Source organism: Triplophysa dalaica, chromosome 4 (assembly GCF_015846415.1).
Source record: "Triplophysa dalaica isolate WHDGS20190420 chromosome 4, ASM1584641v1, whole genome shotgun sequence".
NCBI lineage: Eukaryota > Metazoa > Chordata > Actinopteri > Cypriniformes > Nemacheilidae > Triplophysa > Triplophysa dalaica.
In genome coordinates, this window is record NC_079545.1 from 4,591,114 (window position 1) to 4,615,402 (window position 24,289).

Genomic DNA, 24,289 nt, shown 5'->3' on the forward strand with positions numbered 1-24,289 from the left:
TGCAATATTTGAAGTTTATACCATAATATAATTGAAGTATATACCATAATTTAATTGTATTAATATAGTATTACATATCAATAAATGTTGAGTGAGAGTAAATGTTACATCATTTGAGCAAACGGGAAACCAATATATTTTAAGAACTAAAATAGAATTACATCGATGCGAGGACATTGTAAATTAAATGGATAGTTCACCCAAAATGTTTTAGTCTGTCATGAATCACAAAACCTGAAGTTGTTCCAAACCTGTATACATTTCTCTGTTCTGAAACATCTGCCCCAAAACAGTTTGTTATCCTACATTTTTCTAATTAAAAAAGAATAATTCTTTGGTAGTCAATGGTGCCCCAGAAATCTCAGTTGGTAACATTCTTTCTTTGTCTTCATTAGAACAAAGATATATATGCAGGTTTGGTTTGAAACAACTTGAAGGGGGTTTCATTCATGACAGAACTTTCTTTTTTGGGTGGACTATCCCTAAGATTTCATGCAGGCCAGACATATGTATTAAACATAACTATTGTCTGATCTTTGTTATCTCACACGCTAACTGACACAAAACTATCTTGCAGACTAAATATGTTCTTTTGTACAAGGACCTTTAGTCAAATCATGTCAAAAGCTTTCTTACATAGAGGTTGATTCAATGATGCATAATTTATATTGATTAGGAACTCTTCAGAAAAATGAACAGCTTCATTTTTTTGACAGTTTACGTAAGAAAGTGTCAGTTCTGAAATCTCAGTCAATGCATGATTCATCAACTTCTCCTCATTCCGATGTGATTTCCAACTGCTATTATTACTGATAGACATTTAAATGGTGATTAATAGGTCAACCAACAGACTGTACTATTTTGTTCTACCTAAAACAAATCTTTTGAATGATCGTCATGTCTATTAACTCTGACGAGTCTCTTTTTAGAAAATAAAGAAAAAGAGATTTCTTTAATTATTGATCAGATGTGATTTATGACCCTCGGGCAGAGCAAAAAGTAAGTCAGGACACATTAATAGCCTAAAATTTTTGAAATAATCTTCTGCCAACCAAATACGAGAATAACAGCAAAACACCCTGTGTCCAATTCTCCTTTCCCTTAGACAGAAATCAAAGCAATGAAAAAATAATTTAGTGACTTTGGGCTTCTCCAAGTAACATGTTAAATGCTTCTGGAACAGAAGCTGACAGCTTGGCACCTTTTTGCACAGCTCATTAATATTTTACACCATAACCATAAACCCTCTGCATGCAAGCAAAGAGAGTCTCTTCTTTATTTAGACTATGTTTGTAACCCTTAAAAACAAGCTACTTCTTGACAAGCTGCTATGCTTAACTAACTAGTTCAGGGGTTAGAATCGCATCAATCGTTTCTTTTTCTTTTCAAACCTGTGGCAATATAAGCAGGCAAAGGATGCTAATGTTATGTTGTAACCTTAGATCTAAATGGCTGGGAGGAATAAAGGTATAACAATGTTAATATCTGAGATATAAATCAATGTTAGTAGTCTAAATCCGGTCCTAGGGCCATTACCCAGAGGTAACAGTGTGTACTACAAGGGGACCATGCAATGAAGGAAGATTATACCTACTGCATATGTAACCAATATCCTTCTGTACACTGTCTGGCATTCAAAACAAAGCCATCAATACTAGAAAAAACATCACTGGCCAACGGCACCCAAGAGCAATAAATGCTTTTGTTAAAATAGAGGAATAGATACATTAAAAGTCAATGCTTTGTGTTCATGTGTGCTAAATGTGTGCTTTGTATTTTCACCGGGCTCAAAGCAGCACTGTTTTATTATGGTGGCTACAGTATATTTTGCAAAGTCTAATAGTATTCTAATATTTTATTTGTATTGTCTCGTGTACGTATAAGTAATCGTATTATGCATGAGCATAAATCTTTACTAATGATAAAACTGAAACATATACATCAAAGCCGTGTATGCCATTAAAGTCTCTCAATGGACACAAATAAGAGTTGCTACCATTTCTTCCACACAGGGTGTGTAAAAAACTACTTAAAGAATGTAGATGGCATTTCAAGAGTGTGTCAAGCTTGGCTTTGCACACGACCTTAATAATGTGGCCCGCCAGGAGATGTCACTGTCGCGTGACACCTCGAACCTCATGAAAGTAGTTCCTTTAGAAAACAAAGATTATAATTGAATTGTGCATTACACAACCATTTGTCTTTATGACGTTTGAGAATGTTTCCCCTAATAGCAAACGAAATACAAAACATGACTAAGCTTACATGAATGCGACGTCACTCATCTGTTCACTCTGCATAAATTCATGTTGACTAGTGTTAACTTCAATAATGCATCCACACGTTGCAATCACAGCAAATCTCACGAAACCTTTTAAAATACCCAGATCATATATTTTCCACAATAGAAGGAGATTTTAGAAGAAAACAAGTTTGATAACTAAGATAAACCATTTAATTGAATCATTTGACTATTTAATGAAAATTGAGTGTTTGGTATTGTTACAATATTTTGTATTAGTTAACAGTAAAGAATTTATGTTTTTAACGAGTTCTACTGTAGCCCAATATGTTTTTAAAACTATTAAAAAACAGTAATTACAAATGACAAAAAATTGCTAAAAAGTTAACAATTCTTTAAAACATGTAGTGGTCTACAAAGAGGAATTGGTTAATTTATGCAAAATATAATTTCTTTATTGGGCTGTAATGCAATCTGAACAGGTTTAATGAAACGCACCCCAAATGACAGACGCATGGAAACGTCAGAGCAGTCTGATCGTAAAGGCGCGTGTCATGTGACCGCAGTGAACTGAAGAGATTCGGAGCGTTCACGCGCTACTTCCACCGCGCGCCCTGAACGCAACGCACCCCGCACCTTCAAACGCAAAGTTTGCTTGTGTGACATACACAAACCTCTACTGTGAAGAAGCTCTACAATGAAGCAGAACCTCTACTAATTCTTGCTTATAGTCTGGAGCGCGACACTGGACGGTGTTGGATTTTCCTTAGACCTCGGAGTTTTAATTAACGGGAGAGATACACTTCATACCGTGATATCAGTGATAAAGGAGGTTTGTCGTGTGCACTAGTTCACCGTGAGTGGTTTGTCCAGCTCGTCTGCTCGTTTTTGGAAGCCTTTCAACTCATTGACTACATGAAGGAAGAAAGCACTTTTCGGTGGAGTGAACGAGGGCTTTACCGTTGGTGTTCACGCATCGCTGGGCCACGTTCCGGTCCGGTCCAACGCAAAATTTAAGTGTATGCATCGGAGAAGAGGCTCGCGCCCGTTTACCTCAAAACCGATTATAAGTGAAGCTCACTATACTAACACAGAAGTCCAGACTTAATCGTTTGCGTTTGACGCCTCTAACCACCGGCGATGCTTTTATAGATTGTCAAACTAACATTTTAGTGTTGTATAATAACACACTGGCATTGTGCTGTTGCGATATCAAACCCGGCACATCCACGGAATTACAGTTTGAAGTCAAATCTGGACACAGTTCATGTCGCGTGGATAACCGTGAGAGAGATACGCGTGGGGAGCGAGACACTTGAGTCGGATACCTGTAACTTTTCTCTCTCTCGAATGCCCGAGATTTTGCCGTCCGCACGCTCCTCGACACGGTCTTTTAAGTGGCTTAGTATTCCGTAATGGACGCGATATCTCCATACAAAGTTCACCAGGCTCGCAGTCAAAGCTCTTCTCGCTGGGGATCCGCGGCTGGACTGTAGACGTTGGTTTTGGATCAGCGCTGCTATTTATCATCGCAAACGGGATTTATAAACGGAAACTACAATGTCCGTTATTCGGTGTTGGTTGGGAACTCTGCTGCTTTATATAATCATTTCAGTCGGTAAGTCTTTCTTTTTTGTTCTTCAGTAGGAATTGTATACTTGTTTGGATGGATGACTGCAGTGGTGGATTTTATGTGTTTGGATGTTGCGTCTTATTTCTCATTCCACGCGCATAGGATGAAAGCTTCGTGGTGGAAATCAACCTCATTTAAGATTTAAAGTTATTGTTGTGTTCCTGCCTCCAGCCTTGATGGGTAACATAACTGTCTAGTTCGAATTTTAGACAGGATATAATGCGCGTTCTGTGTGTTCACACAAGTCAATCCAACACATACTTTAAATTCAAACACAGCAACTGCCCGCAAGGTGGGAGCACCACAAAAGCCTGAGACTAACCTTGACTTAAGACGTCCACTTATAAAAGCCAAGTCCATTGTGGCGCAAAACTACATTGTTTATTTGCATATCGAAGTAAATAGTGTTTGCTTTCGACTTTTATTTGCTAAGAATGTGTAATGTGGCCAACAATTAATCACACGGAAAATATTTAATGAAAACAACAGAGTCAATTGTGTATTTAAAAATGTCTCATTGTTCTGTCAGACCAAAAAATATTTTGTTTTATTTTTGCTCTTGAGAGTTTTTCTGTCTGGAGGAATCGTCATTGTTTTTCGTATGGCTAATTGTTTTCATTATAATCTATAGCTTGTTTATTAAGAATAATGTAACCTCTTTAGGTTAATAATAATACCTTTATATAACTAGGAATAGACTCACTGGGATTAAAATCTCTTTTCCAGGAGTGTCCTGGCCAAGAGGCAACCAAGATTGCGTGTACAAATAAACAACATGTTACGACATATATTACATTATATAACAGATTAACACACCATTAAATTGGACTATAAATTACAAAATAAGGACTTAAAATGAGTATAAGACAACACGTTTTGTAACTTTATCTCTTTTTGGAGAAGAATCCGTTCTGAGACGGCAGCATGTTTTTTGCCCAGCTCAGTTCTGACAAATGGCACACAGAGATATAGTAATTTAATTAGTAATTTTATAATAATTTTCTTCATATAAGGTTTCCTGTCGGTTGTTACAGTTTCAAATGATCTTGAGTTGGCCTGGCTGCCTCTTTGCATCCCGGTCTGAATTCATGTTTGCAGATTTAAGATGTTTTTTAGTGCGCCACATCCCTCATTCTTCAATCAGATCATTTGGCCACTTTTTATCTCTGTGAAATTGATTTGATCTCCTTTAAACTCTACTAACTTGTCACGCACAAACCGTATTAGAAGTCAGAACACTAATTAATGAAAATGTAATATGTGTATGTATTGACCATCGCTTATACCGAACAGTCTTTGAACTCTTCCTTTGAGGTCTGTTTGATCCCATTCTTTATTTTTCTTTTCATGAAATCAAAAAAGGAAAGAAAACATCATTTGGGAGTCATCAAATATTCATCTTAGTTCTAAGGAGTTCACTGTAATCAAGACAGCGCTGTAATCTAACATGGTAATTTGATATAAACTCGAAAACCAGTAAGGGACTTTCACCTTTGAAGCTATGAATCGTGAATAATGATCTAGCAATTGTTATTTTATTTTTCGATTCGATTCGATCAATTAGGCAACGTTGTCAAATTTCACTGTTTGAGTAATTTTCATTGTTTGAGGGCAGGAGCAACAGAAGGTCAGACGTGACTATAATGTCATGTGCCAGGCACTGTCCAATACAATTGCTCATGTTTTGACAACCGCGCCACTCATTTATGTCTTCCCATTTGTAATCCAGACAGCGTTCATCTGTATTTGAAACTGATGTGCTCTGGCCCAATTTATTGCCCGAGCACAAGTATGTCTCCTCGGCTTTCAGTTACAAGAGTGGCAGACACAACCCAGGCATAACGATCAAGGTTCAGCAAAACATCAACAAACATGAGACGCCGTGTGCTCTCTAGGAACATCTTGTTGTTTGCTAATCCGCAATGTTGCACCTGTTCGAAGAGCTCTGGTTTGGTTTCCGTGCTCCTTTCTCGTGAAACCAAATCATCTGGAAAGAAATAGGTTTGTTTTGTACTCTTGTTTTATTTATAAGGGCTGGGATTTAACATCAGTGGAGCTTCACGGCTTTGATTGTTAGACCCTTGTGTATCTCTCCATTCCGGTGACAAACAAACCTGAAATTATGGCTGACAACAGTTCCTATTGAATTCTGATGTGGATGTGACTCATCTTCGCACGCCCTGATGGAGATTTCCGTCTTGACTTTACAACATCTTCCGTTAATGACATTAACAAAACATTAGTTTGTTAAACTAGTCTTGACCTAGTTTCTTAATTAAGTGCCTTATACCCTTTGTACTGTTCCGGATTCATTGTGATGTCTTGTCCTGCAATCAAAGATGATATTAGAGTATCTTTCAACTAAAGCAATAGAATACATTTTCCAATTTCCAATTTTTTTTTTTAAATAGAGAATATGTCTAAAGGAACATTACAGTGCCGTCACAGTACATGTAACTTGATAGTTCATTCAAAAATGAATATTCTGTCATCATTTAGTCACTTATCATTTCAAACCTGTATGATTTTCCTTCCTCTGCAAAACACAAAAGAAATTTGTGAAACAAAAAAATTTTTTTTTTGAAGAATGTTGGTAACTTGAACAATGGCAGTACCCATTCACTTCTATTGTATGGGCAAGAAACCAATGTGAGTCAGTCGGCATTGTTCGATTCCTAACATTCTTCAAATGATATTCTTTTGTGTTCTGCAAAAGAAAGAAACTCATATAGAAAATCACATGACTTTCATTTTTGAGTGACGCCCTATAAGAGTCCGCTCAGCCTGAATGAAAACACTGGGCTCATTTTAAAACGTTCAGGCATCTCAACAGCACTTGTAGTAAATATTTTTGTTTTATTTTTAAAGACCGTGGTGGATATTTAAACCCTGGTTTATAATTGCAGATCATTCATACAGTAGGAGAGTGTTTCTCTAAACAGCTGTATATATTTTATTAGAGAGACTTACAGAGAGATTCTCTGCTGGGTCCCAGTTTGACAGGTTTGAAAGCTTTAGATTAGCATTAGGGTTACAAGCTCGCCTTATGTCAGCCTTTTGCGTGCCACCGCTCGCATACGGCATACGAGAAAGGGGTTTGTTCGTTATTAATTGGCCCTGTTTTTATCTGCCGCTTCATATGAAGTCCTTCGACAGGCTTGACAAAATTTGCGCAGGTTAACTCTGAACTAATGAGATTTCTTAAAAGCGTTAAGGTTTGTGTGACATTTGTAAACTCGAGCAACCTAATTACCAACCAGATGTGTGAGTAATGTCAGTTTTAACCTGAACGCATCAGAAAACGATAAAGCGGCTAAAAAGTTTTTCATTAAGTATATCTTTGTAGCAGAGTATTGTCTTTGATCATTCCTGGGTGCAAGAATATTTAACTCTTGGCTTACACATGCCGCGCTTATTACAGCTATGATCTGTAGCATGCCATGTCAGATTACTAAATAATGTAGTAATAGCATAAGCAGGTACCAAGGGCGGAACTGCAAATGTAGTCTTTGATCTCAATTTAAGGCAGCTTTGTGAAGAGGTGTTTTTTTTTACAGATATGCTATGACTGAAGACCCCCCACTTTTGCCTTGAGGCCGCAATGGCTTTTCTTCTGAAAGAATCCGACTTGTTTACATTCACTGCACATTGAGCTTCGAATTGAAGAACATCGTGTTCTGTTTTGTTTAGATTTTTTGGGAGTGTAAGCCTAATGGCATAAGATTGGTGTACTTTCCCATATTTAAAACATCCTCTTTGAGTTTGAAGTTGACCCTTTCACATACAGGATAAATTGCCTCTCTCCAGTCAACCTGTCTGACCCATCTGTGGACCTATTAGACCTACGTGAGGAAACGATGATGTTGCTTGTCTCCTCCAGAATATTGGGTTTGGTATAATGTGTCTATTTACTGCTCTTTTATGTTATTGCACATAGTGGTTCTAAATTTTGAGTGCTAAATATAGTTCACATACATTTCAGATATAACACAACTGCACTCGATAAATAAATTATATTTTTAGAATTTTCATGTCGAACACTTTTGTGAGATTCCTGCAATTCACAGAGGTGGTGATATATGTTATGTGTCACTTGGGAGTTTAGGTCCAAATGCTGTTTTCCAGTAGAGGTGGTCAGTCAGTTTTTTTGATGCAAATGCATAATTCTGTCATCATTAACTTACCCTCAAGTTGTTCCAAATCTATACATTTCTGACGAACACAGAAAAATATAAAATTGTCTTTGTAAATGGCTTTGTTTTGTGGAGCACACAAGACGATATTTTGAAGAATGTAGGCAAAGCAAACAGCTCCGGGGCACTTTTGAGTAGTCATTTTTGTCTACTATGGTAGTCAATGGTCGCCAAGAACTGTTTGGTTACAAACATTCGTTGAAAATATCTTTCTCTGTATTTATCAGAACAAAGAAATGTATGCAGATATGGAACAACTCGAGGGTGAGTAAATGACAGAATTTTTATTTCTGGGTGAACTGTCCCTTTAAAGGTGTAACAAAACTTTTTAGGGGAAAATTGAGCAAGTATTTTAAAATCTCTGTTCAAAAATGACCTTGTTTCACCTTGATTTGCTTATGATAATGATTTATAATTTGATCGGCCGGGGGCACTTTCACGTAACCTGCTATTTTGTTTCAACCAGAGATGAAGTAGAAGCAAAATAATGTACTCCCCCTCAATTTATAGGAAGTATATTAAGAGGAATGTTTGTAACCAAACAGTTCTGGGGCAACATTTACTACCATGGTTGGAAAAAACTACAATGGTAATCAAACCCCAGTTTGGTTTCCCACATTCTTCGAAATATCTTCTTTTGTACAGGTTTGGAAAAACTTGATGGTGAGTAAATGACAGAAATCACAGAGTTTTCCTTTTTGGTGGACTATCCCTTTAATTTGATAATAAAAAACGGGCATGCTTTATGCAATTCAAAAATCACACCTGTTAGTAAGTATGCCTTTCAGTCTCAAACACTAACTTTCTATGTAGCCTCTCAGGTTGCAGGGACAAGGAAAAGCTGAATAACAACACATGCGTACGGCTCTCTCTTTAATAAGACCACAGCTATGATTAAATGGCTGAGTCAGGGAACTGTAACCTGTGTTTCCTATTCTCGTTTCAAGCCTGTTGTTGTATGCCTGCCAGCTGCACAGGATTAGTGTCTTGACAAAAAGGCTGCTTATTAATAAGAAAATCATCTATAGCTGCAGGAAAATGAAGTAGATGGGAGATGCACATTTTGTTAGCCTGGAAAATCTCCGGGAGGCTTTTTAATTAGTCGACTAGGAGAATTTGGTAGGACAGAAACAAATAGAATAGCTCAGGAAAATGCCTCTTGCCTTTCCGAGTAGAATTATCATTATCCCAGTCACTTCAAAGCAGGGCGCGGTTAAATATATTTCAACCGGTAGAGGCTTTACTCTACTGTGACGGAGACACATTTGCATGGCTATCAATAAGCAGGACAGTGTGAAAATGAAGAACGTGATGTGTCCTAAACAAGACAAGATTAGGTAGAACTTGTTATTTTAAGATGTTGTTTTGGTGATTAACGAACTTGCATATAAAAGAATATGTAAAAATAAATAGAGTATTTAGTTTACTTGAGAATATGTGTGTGCATTTCAAAGCTCTTAACTGTAAACATCTCATGTCCAATAAGAATTTAGAGTTTGTGTAAAATTAGTTTTAAGTCTGCTTTGAGCCTTTAAAAAAAAGAAAATGTTACATAATGTGAAACTGTTTTTGTACTGATGCCAGACATATCATTTTGTTATGAATTATGTCTTTTGGTTCGCCTCCAAGAATTTCATTTATTGGATTGTAGGGATGGGCATATCGATCTGGAAATATCGATAGGTTCAATACTGATGTTGTATTAAGAATATCGAATCTCCCAAAAAATCTAAAGTGCATAGAATCTATATTTTTGTAACTAATGATTTGATTATTTGGATGTAAAAACTGAACTATAATATTATAAGAATAAGAGCTGATGAACACCAGAAGCATTTGTGCTTAAAGATACATGCAAGTTATGATAGAGAAAAGCGCAATAATTTATGTTATTTTACACTAAAGCTTATAAAGCTAGTTATAATAATGCATTTGTGTGATCTTTTAAAAATAAAATATGGTTGGAAAAAAAAGGCTCTTGAATTGTAGTTAATAAATGATAACAAAAAACTAGATGTGTCAGCCTTCTGTTTAGGCTTTTTAAATATTAAAATAAAACTTGAGATGTAATTACCCATTAGATAAAAGTTAGTGATATCAGCATAAGCGATGTTTCCGTTTGTATTGCTTCGGTTCAAAAATAAAGTTAAATAAACCCACTCCTACTGAATTATACAAAAACAGCAATTACCACATGGTTCAAATTGAATTTCCTGCAAAAATGATATATGACTCATACTGTGATCTATGAATTTGCCATACCACCCACTTCAAAGATACAGCTGATTTAAATTGCCCTTAGTCTACATCTATATTGCTGTATGAAAAAAGTAGTTTTGTCAGTAGCTGGAGTTATAACAATACATTGTTAAAGAAGGCTGTAAACTGTACAGTGTTGTTGTCTTAAATTTTGCCTATACATGATAGGCTGTGATCTGTGATCACTGCAGTGGAAGCTGAAGAAATATGGCCAGATTTTTGCCCTCCAGCATTTCTTGGGTGTTCACGTGGTTCTTTCTCCTCCCTTCCGTCCTCTCTTTCCTCCGTATCTGACGCTTCCCCTCCATATCTCACGAGCGACAAATCTGTGCAAGTCGCACATACTCCAAGTGCCCTTGTATTGCAAACCAACTAGATGTCCCCCAGCCTCCAGGCTTTGCTTTGTTTCTTTCACTTTATTTCCGTCGTTATTCGTCTTCCTGCATCCGCAGTGCAGCCTGGCACGAGGGGTTTACAACCTCAAGTAAGCCCAGGCTTCTCATAAGAATGGCAGATTGCTTGGCTTTGCAGTCCAGGTATGTAAATCAGCACTCATAGGGTTGAGAGGGCGGTAAAACCTCTTTTCTGACCTGCTTCATTGGTACTTTTCCTAATTAAATGACACCTGTGGCAGCAGAGGTGATTTTGGTGACCAGCCCTAACTGGGTCACTGTACTTTCATACATGACTGATTATTCTTTCCTCTGGTTGCTTCCTCTAGCTTACATGATTGACAGAAGCACGGTTACCACAATATGCGAGTATGTGACTGATGTAATGAAGTATATTAGTAGATTCTGTATGTCATTTAAGCAACCTTAGTATGTACAGGCTTGTCATATTCTTTACGCACTCACTTCATGCACACAGCCTTTATCATCTACATTAGATGATGCTCACCTTATTACACTAGAACATGTTTGTTTATGGAGATTGCATAGCTGTTTGGCTTGATTTTATGCTGAAATGGTTAAAATCAATGATAAGCAGGTGTTTAATCTACATTTACATTATATACAGTATAGTCTGTTAAGGTTTTTAATATAGCAGTGATTTATTATTTTACTTTTTTAAGATTTAAGCCTTATAAATGCAAATCTGTTATACATGATTGGATATCCACAAAAGTACACAAACTTTTAAAATAAAGGCGCTGCAAAAGATTCTTAAAGTCCAGAGTTTGGCACACGAGCGAAAAAAGGTTTTTTACCACCCAACTAATTTTGAATGATTAAAACACGTAAATAAAATAAGTTATCAAAGCAACTGAGCAGTACTCTATGCTGTCAAACGCTGGGGGCGTGTCTGCTGTCTGCCCATAAACCACGCCAACTCATCTTTCTCAACCTGAATACCCAGTATATTTGGTAAGTTTTATCGGAATCCTTTTTCCACTACAAATATCCTTTCGTGAAACAGAAATATACAATTAAAGACTGTATACAGTGTATAGGCACTGATGTATAATTTCAATGTGCTCATGGTTTGTGACCTCATAATTTTCTTGCTTAGTTTAAAATAATAAAAGATCTGGAAATGGCTTTTGTATTGTAGACATAGTTAATGCCTCAACTATTTTCTTAAAAATGATTTCAAAAGTGCAAATCTTTATTTATTCACCAAGGTGAAATGAAAAATTGTGCATTACTTTTTTGCTTTCTCGCGACAGGTTGATTGAGTTCCGGAGCTATCTGAAGGAACTAAAACTGATGAATGAATAAAGTTTACCGGGCATTTTAAAGAGAGGTTTATAAGACATTATAAGCCGTTCACAGGACATGCGGTTGCACAATATAGCCAGTTCCATGAGCGAAAGGGAAACCACATCCACAACACACCACAGCTGTCTTTCCCACATCTGAATTAAAGATTACAAGGATGGCACAGCGTGTGCTCGCACACAAGCTTTCTCATTAAAGCAATATGCTTTTTTCCTTTCGTTTCTTTGTACGTAACCCCTATTTAAGAGATAGAGAAAAAGGTGAGGAAAGAGGTCGAGAAATTAAACGGTTTCCTCACTGGTTTATCATGTACCACTCCATCTCAAACAAAAGAGCTGTATAAGGATCTTTAAATGAAGGTTCAAACTTCTAAAATATACTGTATTTCTGACGGCTTTCAAGCTGCTCGTCTAATCTCCTAAGAAATCGAAAAGTTCTCTCATTGCTTCAAGAATAGTCATTGTCGCAAGACGACAAGCCATCTCTCGCTGATTGCAAATGTCACTTCGGAAAAATGATATGGATATGAGAGAAAGCGATCAACAGTCTGCAAGAACTGATCTTGCCGAAAATCAACAGCATTCAAAGGGGGTGTCAGTAAATACGATATTTTTTGTGTCCAGGGGAGTAATAGACCCATCAAACACGTCTGTGCTCATTCTGTCGCCGACTTTATATTTTGAAAAGCGGAACAGCTTTTTTCAAACTGCAGCAGTGATTAGGGAGATCCCTGGAGATCTTTCAGGCTTTCAATGTGGTGCGCATCTTATTGATGGGGCACGTAAAAGAGTGACTCAGGTGGTTTTATGATCAAAAAGATATAGAACATGTTTCTTCTTGGTAGACCTCCTCAGTTTAGCTTGTATATCGAGGCCAGCACCCACTGTGAATGGGAAATTCTTCTGTTTGTAATCATGGCATATTAAAGGGTTAGAGTGGCTCTGATAGCAGTATGTTTCTGCACTTTCTTCAAAGCTCTGCCGGAATACCTGACAACAATGCCAGTCTGTTAAGCGCCGTCATAAGTAAAGAGACAACAGTGTTTTCAAACTTTTTTGTTTTGATGTCTTGTGCAATCTTGCAAGCGTTGACATGGCCAAAAATAAGAACCACAAACCAATACCCTTAAAGCTGCAATCTGTAACTGTTTTGGTTAAAGGGGTCATTTGACGCGGCTAAAACGAATATTACTGTTCGCTTTACATGTAATATAATGTGTATACACGATTTGAGGTTAAAAAACGCTGTATTTTAAACATACCATGCATGTATGCATCTCCTCTTTGCTCCGCCTCTCTGAAAACCGAGGTGTGCTATGAATGGCCAGTTCACTAGTGCGTAGTGATTGGTCGAATACTGCATGGAAATGTAACGCCTCTTATCATATTTGGAACATCAGGTTCCAAAGCAATTGTACTGACAGGTACGCCTACCTTACTTATGTATATATTTGGGTGGTCTTAGTCAAATCGTGTTACGAACTGACTTAGATTCACAGGGGTGTGGTTACAAAAGGCGGTTCAGGCAGGTCTGGGTGAACATTTGCTTCCAGATAAAATACATATTTTGTTCCGACACTTAAATCTTAGCAATTTTACGTGTCTAATACATACATGGGCAACTTATAACACACCAAAGACGAAGAAAAACACGTATTTCCGGCGAATCACCCCTTTAAAAAAAAGTTTATGAACAATTAAAGCTGCAAGCAGCCTTTGCCGGGGGTTCAAGCTATTTAAGGCCTTAAAGGCACCTTTGTCATTGTATACAAGGCTCAGGACTCGCACCCTAACACACCCACGATGGTGGGCTCATTCCATTATTATATGATAGTTTCACGATACCTTTCAGTGGTGTCCCACATTGTCCCACAAAAACAGTTTACCTGTCCCACATTTGGTTTGTTGAGTGGTGGTCACCCTAATGTGAAGTAACTTACAGTTTTATGTTTCAAACAGAGATGGCCATAGAAGTGCAAAAGTTATGGATTGAATTTTTTAATAACATCTGCTATCCATGTTGAAGATTATTATAATAAACGAATAAGCCCTGTGTAGTCCAACCCAGAGCCGCCCGTATGAGAGTTACGATACTTACATAGACCTCCATAGGAATAATGGACTGCGGAAGCAACTTGCGTCACGGGATCATCCGATAGTTCAAACATTGCATTGAAGCCCATTCATTTCAGTGTCTCCCAAACGTATTTGCTGTACAGTTGGTGAAATAACCGCATGTTTTCACATTTTAACGACACATGTGTTCACAATGCCTTAATATTTAGCGAAATATATGCAAATACAGTTGTTGTTGTTGTCTGTGCCGCTAAAACCCATGTAAATAGGTTGACAGCACGGATTTGTTTGGATCAGTGGCGATCGGTGCCTCCTCTTCAGGGGAAGCAGGAATTCAACGTGAACCTATGTGCATCATGTCAAAATATATGCCTGCTGCAGACGGGTGCGTCTCTTTTATTAAAACCCTTTCCACACGTCTGCAGCAGGCACGTATTTTGACATGACACGCCACACACATGATGGGCTAAATTCATGTTTTGCCAAGCTTTGCATTGCTGCTTCCCATGAAGTGGAGTCACGGATCGCCACTGGTTTGGAACTATTGCACGCTCTTTATACCACGTGATCACACGGCGGCGAGATTGTTTGTTTTAACTCTCATATTTAACGGCTCTGGTCCAACCAATATGTCAATCAACAAAAATCAATATGTCAACCTCTGACTCAACAAATAGTGTGAGTTTAGGGGTGGGGCTACTGGGTTGACTGAATGTTGACAGGTGTGGTGGTGGGTGTGGTCATGAATCCAGAATCGAATTATTTATAATTCCGTTTGGTTCTGCTAGTGGTGCAGTTTCTGCTTTGACTACTAACTGATGTTGCCTGTAGTGTTGCGACACCCAGTGGGAAATGGAACATCTTGCTGAAAAATGGCTTTCCGGGAGAAGATGTGCAACATTATAAGCCATTTTTATTGTTGACTAAAGACACGGCACCAGTAAAATTGTGACACTTCCTCTGGTAGAAACAGATTAACTTGAGACACGCACGTTGCTGAGTGAGGGATGAGAACAGAAAACCCCAGAAATAAGCGGCGGGACTCCTGGGAAATCAAACTCTATAGCGAACGAGAGAGCAAAATGCGTACAACTCTGAAACGCACTTTCTCATGTTCCCAGCTGATGTCAGAACTAGCATCCTCTCAAAACACAGACACACACACCTGTATTTCTCTCTCGCTTACCTTTACACACAAGTCATGAACTGTAAGTACCTCTCATTTATGTAAAAGAAGTTTAGCTTAATTTATTTTGCCTGTACTTTTTTTTTAACTGCACATAACTATGTCTTCAGAGGTGTGTACATTTTTATCTACATACAGTACACCGCAGGTCCCCTTACATGGATTTCACCATGTTTTTTCTACAGTATCTCTAAACAGACAAACTGCTTTACACTGTAACAAAACAATGTACTGGTAATTTTTTGCCTGCATTTGTTTTTTTGTATTTATTATTAGGACATTTCCGTTACTGTTCCATCAGCAGTGCAGTACGTAATTTAAAGTACAATACAGTAAATTACAATACAATTCCTTTATATTTAATAGATCCCTGTTTTTACCCATTGTTTTACAATGCAGGTTATCCTTTAGGTTAGACATTTACACTTACATTTATGCATTTGGCAGACTTTTTTTTATCAAAAGTGACTTTGCAATATCCTATACATTTATACATAGGTATGTGGTATATCCCCTGTTACCGAACCCACAACCTTATGTTGTTATATTTTGCCGAAATGTTTGTACTGAAATATTTCACTAGTGATAGAATTGTGCAAGATGATGGAAAAAAAGAAGGGCATTTCTGTAAACTTTTGCAAAAATTATTAAAATATTTATTTTACCAAACTTTTTGTCTTTGTGCTAGTGCCATTTGTCTAGTTTTGACGTAGTCTTGATGTTTTGTTACATAGATCTGGCAACCTTACTGGGAAACAAACCTACAGCAACAGTGGAGATTGATAGGCAGATGAAGTCATTTTTGCTTTCCAAAATTTCAGATCATTAAAATAAATATGCATTAATATCATTTGAGCAATATCAACATATCTAATCCAACAGACACTTTCTGCTTACGGGCACATCGACCTTTCGCTGTTTATGACATACATAATTTTTTGTCATCCAAGGACAAGAAATGTGCATCTATTAAAACTACTATGACGCACTGCATAGTTCTTGTTCGAGGCAGGATGAGATTTGTATAATGGTGTGTGAAATGTGTGTGGAGCATGTGATGAACAAATCAAAATTCACATCTCCAGTCCATTTCTCCCACACAAGCCACTTTACTTAGATGTGGCTAATGACTTAGGAAACATTACTACATGGATTAAGTTGAGTTTGACTGTTCTGGACCAGGTGCTTTGTTTTACTTTCTCAACATCTGGGGATCTCACGTTACACAACTTGAGACAGTCTGAAGCATATGGACAGTGTTGGGAAGAGACAAATTATTTACTCATTAAGCTGACATGCTTTGATATGAAAACAGTGTATTAACAGTAATAGTACTATTAATATACTTGTATCTAGAAATAGTTGAGCGAAATTCTGATCTTAATGAAGGCTATTTTTATTTTAGACTAGGTATATTTTCATATTAAGTTCTGACTGTGTTTTTTTACATAATAAATTTAGCTATATCAAATATCTAAGGTTTTAGTCAAACATCTGTAAGCCTCTTATGTAGTCGGATTCAGCATTACATGCCCATTGAGACACCTCCTTACAAGGATTGACTTCTGTTATTCACAAGCTCACCTGAAGCCGTTCTCACTCCCCACGGGTATGTTTACAAGCTAAGCTTATATGTCTACCCGGCTCTCTAGATATTGCCTAGATAAACCACCTGCAGTACATGTGAATACTCAGACTAATCACACATTCCATTCCTGCCCTCAGGTTTAGGATAATTTCAAAGCATAAATGGTGTTTTCAGCGGTGGTCCTTCATAATTTTGTAATAGAGGAAGTTGGGATCAGATAAGCGGGGGAGCGATTCTCGTTGTGCACCTGGCAAAGCAGAGTTATAATTTAATTAGTTAAGTAACAATTGTCGCACCTGGGGCACAGTCTCTATTATTTAAGAGCGCCTTTCGCAGGTGTTTCGCTAATTGCGACCAACAAAATCTGAACAGGAAAGAGCCGAAATAGACGTCAGACTTTGTAATTGATTGAAATCAAACAGTTGATGTCCAATAAACTAACACAAACAATGTATTTGCTTAGACAAAATAAATGTGACTTTTTGGTCCTGGCCATGCTAAAATATACTATATAGCAATTGCAATGATGCAAACAGCAGAATAATTTTATTTTGGTACATGTATAAATTTAATTGTTAACAAGTACATTTTTCTATAAATGGCCTTACAAAACAATGACCATAAAAGTCACAAAGTAGGTATGCACTGAAATTTCGGCTGCCAAAAGTTTTCGGTCGAAAATGGCATTATTGGTTTCGGGTGAAAGTAAATAACTGCCTCCCTTCGGTGCTCGCGTTTACTGTCTCACTAGCAGTTATCAAAGGACAATGATGTAAACGTGACCTAACAAAGTCTAAAACTAATACATATAACAATAAAAGCTGAAAACCAGCGAACAGAAAATAACAAGCAAACTCTGTGAGATGAGCGACTGCGCTTTTTTCCTTTATGGTCGGAGATCAAGCGCATTGACTGGTTTAAAGCCGAACTTAAAATGCAACTGACCCTTCACAGACAAGAATTATCAGCGGAACGAACTGTCAGTAACTGATGTTGCTCACGTGGACCGAGATCCGGCAGGTGCTGATATCACTGAAGCTCATGTTAAGCCTGAAAAGATTCACTGCCCCTCTGTGTTTTTTATTTTATTTTCATTAAAATGATTGTGAACCATATATAAACTTATATAAGTTTAAGTTTGACTATAATTTGACTACTGTTATCCATATAGGCCTAATAATTCTAGAACTACAATGTTAAGATGACGAGGAAAATTATATTGGTTTGTATTGTTTTAAAATATGTGTTCTTCTTAATTTTTATGGTTTTAGTGTGTGTATTTAATAGAAACCATTTTTAAAGTAATTTTCGTTATCGGTTTTCCACCTGGTGCATCATGATTTTTTTGTGTCCGTTTCGCCCCAGAATTTTCATTTCGGTGCATCCCTACCACAAAGCTACAGTTTTAGTAGCGTTTGCTCTCTGCAAGTACATAGAACAACATGTCAGCAATAGACTATTTGAATGTAAACCCAAGGACCCTGATTTGTTTTAAACATTTTTCTTGGTTGCATATCTAATGTAACATAGGGCACCATCATCAGCTTCACCAAATGCTCAGGTGTTGGGCGCTCTCACGTTTGAGCAGATTTTTCTTTCTCTAATTGCGACTGGATTTGCTGCTGTTAATTGCTCATGAAAATGTATAATCTGGATCTTGAATGTAATTTGCAGTCTCCAGCACTCTCCATTGAGATGGTAATGACATCCTTCTCCATGAACGTAATCTTTTGTTATTTATGAAATCGTATTTCTTGTCACACAAGAAGTCCACTTCTTGTAATGTTTTCTCTCAGCAGGAAATGCAGTCCTACAATTATCAATCAGTTTGCTGAAAGTGAGGGAGTGGTTTGAACGAATGCTCTTTGGTGGCCTGGTTTGCACTCGGAACAAATGTACCTGTAATCACTTGGATTCAGACTGTTACTGAAACGCACACACTCCCACACAAGATTAAAAACATGTTTGTAGGGGGATCTGAAGTGGGGCTGAAGGGGCGTTTGATCATCAAACAAGATGTTATAAAAGGGATAGTTCACCCAAAACGACAATTCTTTTGCCATGGTTTACTCGCCAATAAGTTGTTCCAAACCTGGTCCAAACTCCCTCTTCGCTAGTGATGTTTAGATGTAGGTGTGGGTCTTCACTATTGCTTTTAATAATAATCGTACGTTATTGTAATATTCGTTCACTTAAAAAAAATTGTTGTTTTAATAAAAAAAAAAACTTACCCGTCTTAAAATTTTGAGTTGATTTAACTTAAAAATATTAGCCATCAACACAATGAGTTCCAATCAGACTAATATTCTTAAGTTGAATTTACGTAACTTAAAAAATATTCTTAAATATTATGTCAACTTAAAAACCTTAACCTAAAACCTGAATCAACAATTTATTTTACAATAGGCCCTTTTCTAATCTTCTGTTATGCCGCTAAGCAGTGTTTCATCACTTCCGCTAGCGCCTCAGAATTGACTTTACCAAGTCCCTTGCACAGCTGCCAAAAATATGCCTAGATGATGTACAACAAGATCAGAGCTAGATAAAGGATACAAATTCTTCGTTGAACATTACCTGTTTGATTATGAAGGTACGTGTTTTGTTTTCGTCGTGTGTTCGCGAAGGTGTTAGGATAAGTACTTGAATACATGTTCTGTCAGTTTTTTATTCACTGTTGTTTAATTCCAGCGCGATGGCAAAACAGAAGTTATTCTTCTACTTCTCCTTGTTTGTTGCAAGACGGATGTAATGATACACTCTTTGGCGAAATGGCGGAAGTTAAGTTACGTCATTGTGAAAAGGGCGTATTGAATGAATTCATGTGAATTCATGTTAGACACTTTTTCACATTTCTTTGGCCACTATGTCCTAACGAGACGTGATGTAGTTTGTGTGTCCAAACTTAACACAAAAAAGGGGCGTGACATCACAAACAATCACAAAACACAGCCGATCCGTACAGTTTTTCTCTGTTCGCGCACCGTCTTGGCAGTAGTTGAAAAGCTTAAACACAGAGCGACACATCACTTGTATCGTTGTGACTTCTTTTATTTATAATTTCATATGATTTATAAATTTAAACTTTTATAACTCCTCATCCATGTCTGATTGTTTATATTCATGAGCGTGTCTGATGTTGCAGGAAAGCGTTACTAAAATAGATGCATTGTTGCTATTCGCATATCGCCGTTGTAAGAACTTAGAGCAAAATCTTTCGTCAAGATCATTCTGGTATTTTAACAGTTGTCTCATTTATATTTCTTTGACTTCTTTCTTTTCTACTTTTGATTAGCAATCTGATTAAAATGATCTGTATGCTATAGTGAGGACTCGAGGAGAGTACAAGCGTCCTAGTTCATATAATGACTACACACTCTGTACTCCTTTTAATTCAAGATTAAAATGCAGCATGCATTATCTAAGCTCTCTCTCTCTTTCTCTCTCTCTGCATGTGAAGACACTCACAACCGATCCTCTGTTCGCTGCTGTACAATAGGAAGCAGCATTTTTGGAGACGGTACAAGCCTCTTTCTCTAACTCTCTCAACCTTCACCCTGCAGTCAGCACTTGTCCTAGATTTATTGTGCTCTCACTTTCTCTCTCTCTCTGTTTGTCCTCCTCTCTGTCTCTCTGAGCTTTCCACTGAAATCTATTCTTCAGTGTCATTCTGATTTCAGAAACGCTATAGTAAATAACTCAACTAAGCAGAGGAAGTTCCCTGTTTTAAATTATTCCCATTTTTGTAGCCACTCGCCCGAAGCTAGACTGCCACCTGTCACAGAAATATTTTCTTGCTGCTCTGAGAACCGAACCAGAAATGTATTTTCTCGAAATGTTTTTATGCGAGTGTGGCGCTTTGGCTGTGATCTCACGCTGGCAGCGAGATTTAGAAGAAGTGAAAATCGGTTACAGCAGAACTGCTGACTGCTTTACAGTGTAGAGAAACATTTTGAACTATCGTAAGATCGCTGAGCGGCCTGTTCACAATAATCGCATTATAATAATGAGAATTTTATGAATCTGGGCACTTATTCATGTATAATCTTAGTGCAAAGAGTTGCTTCAAGTGACAAAATTCATAGAAAAGGGGGAATTTCCCCCTAGGATTACAGCAAAGATCCTTGTAAACAAAACCTCTTAAAGTCCAAAATTGAAGGAGTTTTTATTTTATTGTTTTTTTTGTGTTTGTGTGTTTAACTTTTGATTATCTTGGTTAGTGTTTTCTTCAATAGCTGCTTTGATGCAATGCAAATTGTAAAAGCGCTTTAAAATATAATTACATTGAATTGAAAAACAGTGAGTACATAAGACACAACACATTAGATTAGTTTGTGACCGATCCTATTAGAGACACGCTAACATCTCCAAAACAGCGCAGAAATGCCATAGCGCCTGAAATAAAGGAAATCGCTACATTAACATATTTAGCAACTGGAGAAATGCAGCTCTGCAGCAGAGACAAATTGTTTCCTTCACAACCTTCTATAGTGATCACGCAAACAATTACACCACTTACAGAAACTTTTTGTGTCACTGTCCTTTTTCCATCAAATACGTTGATATCTACAGCATGTTATATAAAATAAAGGATATTTATATATATATATATATATATATATATATATAGTGCGTGTGTGTATATGTATGTGTGTATATGCGTGTGCGTGATTATGGTAAAACAGGAAAAAAGACATGTGCAATTTCAAACTAATGACCCTATACTTAAAGGGGCCCTTTTTTTCCTTCTTGGTCAACCAACCAATCACAGTCTTTAAAAGACTGTGTCATACATAGCAAAGGGGTCAGCCCCACCTCCTCACTAAGAAAAAAGTTTTTGTCTTTTCCTTGCTCAGAGTTTCTCTCAGATTAGTCCGGAATCGTTTTTAAGCAAAGAGTCCTACATAGAAGTTTTTAAGCTAAATCTTAGAGGATTCTTAGAAGGTTTAAGAATTCAGGCCCTTATGTATACTGTGGATGTGACTCGCAGAATTGCAAGAGCAAGAAGATAAAAATGAGTTAGATGCAGAAATGGCAAACCTGTGACCCGAGAACTGTGCTTGGTGACCTGGGTATTGAGGTCATTCATCTGTCATTGAAGATAGAGCAGGATTTTAGTTTATATATTTTATACCGCTTGCTCTTACCTCTGCTGACATAGCCTTGCGTGCGTCATGAAAGAAATGAAAAAGATGATCTTTTTTCTAAATCTGATGTTTAGATCTTAGCCTCATCTCATTAGTTCTAGGGTGAAGTGGAATTGTTATCAGTTCTTCAACTCTCAAGGGGTGAAATTCACTAAACGGTTTGCCCAGAATTTCTTTGCGAATTTTTTTTTTGTTCTCTGACTTACATTACTTAAAATGCTGCAGTAGTGCTGTTTAAATTTAAACCTTTCTATGTGAACTAGGTTTATTATAGATTTTTTTTTTTTTAAAATCGCAAAATTGTCATCATGGTGCCTTCACTGAAAGCGTTATTTCACCCCCAAATGAAAGTTCTTGCATCATTTGCTCTCTCGTCTTTCCAAACCTGTATGATTTTTTTCTTCTGTAGAGCACAAGAAATATACACAAAACTGAGACGTTTCTCAAAATATATTTTGGTGTTCTGCAGATGAAAAAGAATAGAAGATTTGAAGAACATGGAGGTGAATAAATGATGTCAGTGTTTTTGGTGAACTATCCCTTTAAACCTTCCTCTTTCTGTTTAAAATGCAATGTACTTCAGGTGTTTTTCATACGAATCGCAATAAAAAGAAATCCAACATTTCCCACAAAACCGTACCCAAAAGCTATTTTTTTGTCATTAAAGCTTTACCGCACAGGTTTTCTTGTGAATCAAGGTAAGATGAGGAGACAGTTTTGAACACACCTTTTTAAATGTAACCTACTTGCTCAATAACTAACTTTTAAATTTTAACCGAAAATTGTAGCTTTGACTGTAGCTTTAAAAAAGACGTTTGTATACAGTTTGTGTTTATCATGTTAGAAGTAATCGTTAAAACATTAATAATAGGATGAAGGAGAGGCAAATACACTTTAAACATTTCAAATAGCTAATTTCGTTTTTCACATCACATCGTTGGAATGAAAATGAACAGTACCACCAAATTATTCTACACACTTATTACAGTTTATCTCTTTGTTTTACATTTGTTTAGATGGTTCTAGCTTACTGTCATCATAGCTACTGGTTTAAACATCAGTAGGGTTGATTCCTGAAGTACAGAAAATGACTGGGATCGCTTTTGCACTTTTGCACAGATTAGATGTGTTCGAGAAACTGAAGTTCGTTAGTTCATTTTTACCTGTGAAGGGATGTTTTTGAGATGGAGTATATTTGGTACTTTAGAAATTCCCAGATGTAGGTGTTGTAAATAACATTTTAAGGGCATTGTCTTGCAAAATGTACCACCGGGCTTTCCATTGACCTTCTCACTGTGCATAAGCTCCCTATGCAGCAAAAATTAGACAGGCAACTAAAGTTGGATTTGTTCTAGCCAGACTGCAGAGTGCTCCCATAAATACCAGTGTACCACCCAAGGGTGAGTGTTAATGGAGCACAGTTAACAAGGTTCCGCCAAGCCTATTTCTTCGCTTTTGTAGGAAAGAGCACTGGACCCTGCCCACTGAGAGCTCTCCATTTATCCACAGTGGCCAGACTTCATACTCTACAAAGGGCCAAATTAAATGCCATTTTCTTAACATTACCTCTTTTACCATAGCTTTATTATAAATATTAGGCATGTGCCCTTATTCTATGGACAGTACGTTGCGGTAATGAACATACAGAGTATTTTCGTGCACACTTTAAAACACAGTGAACTTTTAGAGATATACCCTGTAATCAGAATTGTATTTTTAGAATGCACTTTACCCTCTTTTCAATCGGTTTTTCATATTTGAAACACTGCATGTGCTTTATATAAGAGGCTAAATGAAAATGTCTCCGGCTTTGAGTATAAATGAAAATGACATTGAGAGTGACTACAACATAATAGCTTGTACTCTTGTTAACTTTTGAATAAAAGGAAAGCATTGAAGATTTTTAACCTGGTTTTGTAATATAATTTAATAGAGGTGTAAAACTTTATTTTTGTGAATGGATTGCCTGCTGTAGTGCCTCAGATTAACAACTTCAAAGGCGATTTTCTCAATATTTAGATTTTTATGCACCCTCAGATTCCAGCTTTGTAAACAGTTGTTGTTCAGAAAGTGTTCCAATAGAAAGCTTATTTCTTCTGCTTTCAAATGATGTTAAAATCTCAAATTTCTAAAAAGTAACCCTTAAACTGGTTAATATTTGTCGTCCTGGGTTGCATATTGTTAAAAAAAAGTGAGTCATATATCTTGGATATCATTATGATATCTGTCTAATCCTATTTGTTGAGCT

At 37.0% G+C, this 24,289-nt stretch overlaps 1 protein-coding gene across 1 annotated transcript in view; it reads left to right on the top strand.

Moving 5' to 3' along the window:
- Positions 1-2,867: 2,867 nt before the first annotated feature.
- The window catches only part of tmem132e (transmembrane protein 132E), a 230,290-nt gene continuing 208,868 nt past the window's right edge, over positions 2,868-24,289 (top strand). Inside the window, exon 1 of the mRNA XM_056747008.1 lies at positions 2,868-3,860. Within this exon, the coding sequence (XP_056602986.1) occupies positions 3,803-3,860 (58 nt within the window). The 5' untranslated portion in view covers positions 2,868-3,802. The remainder of the gene's footprint in view (positions 3,861-24,289) is intronic.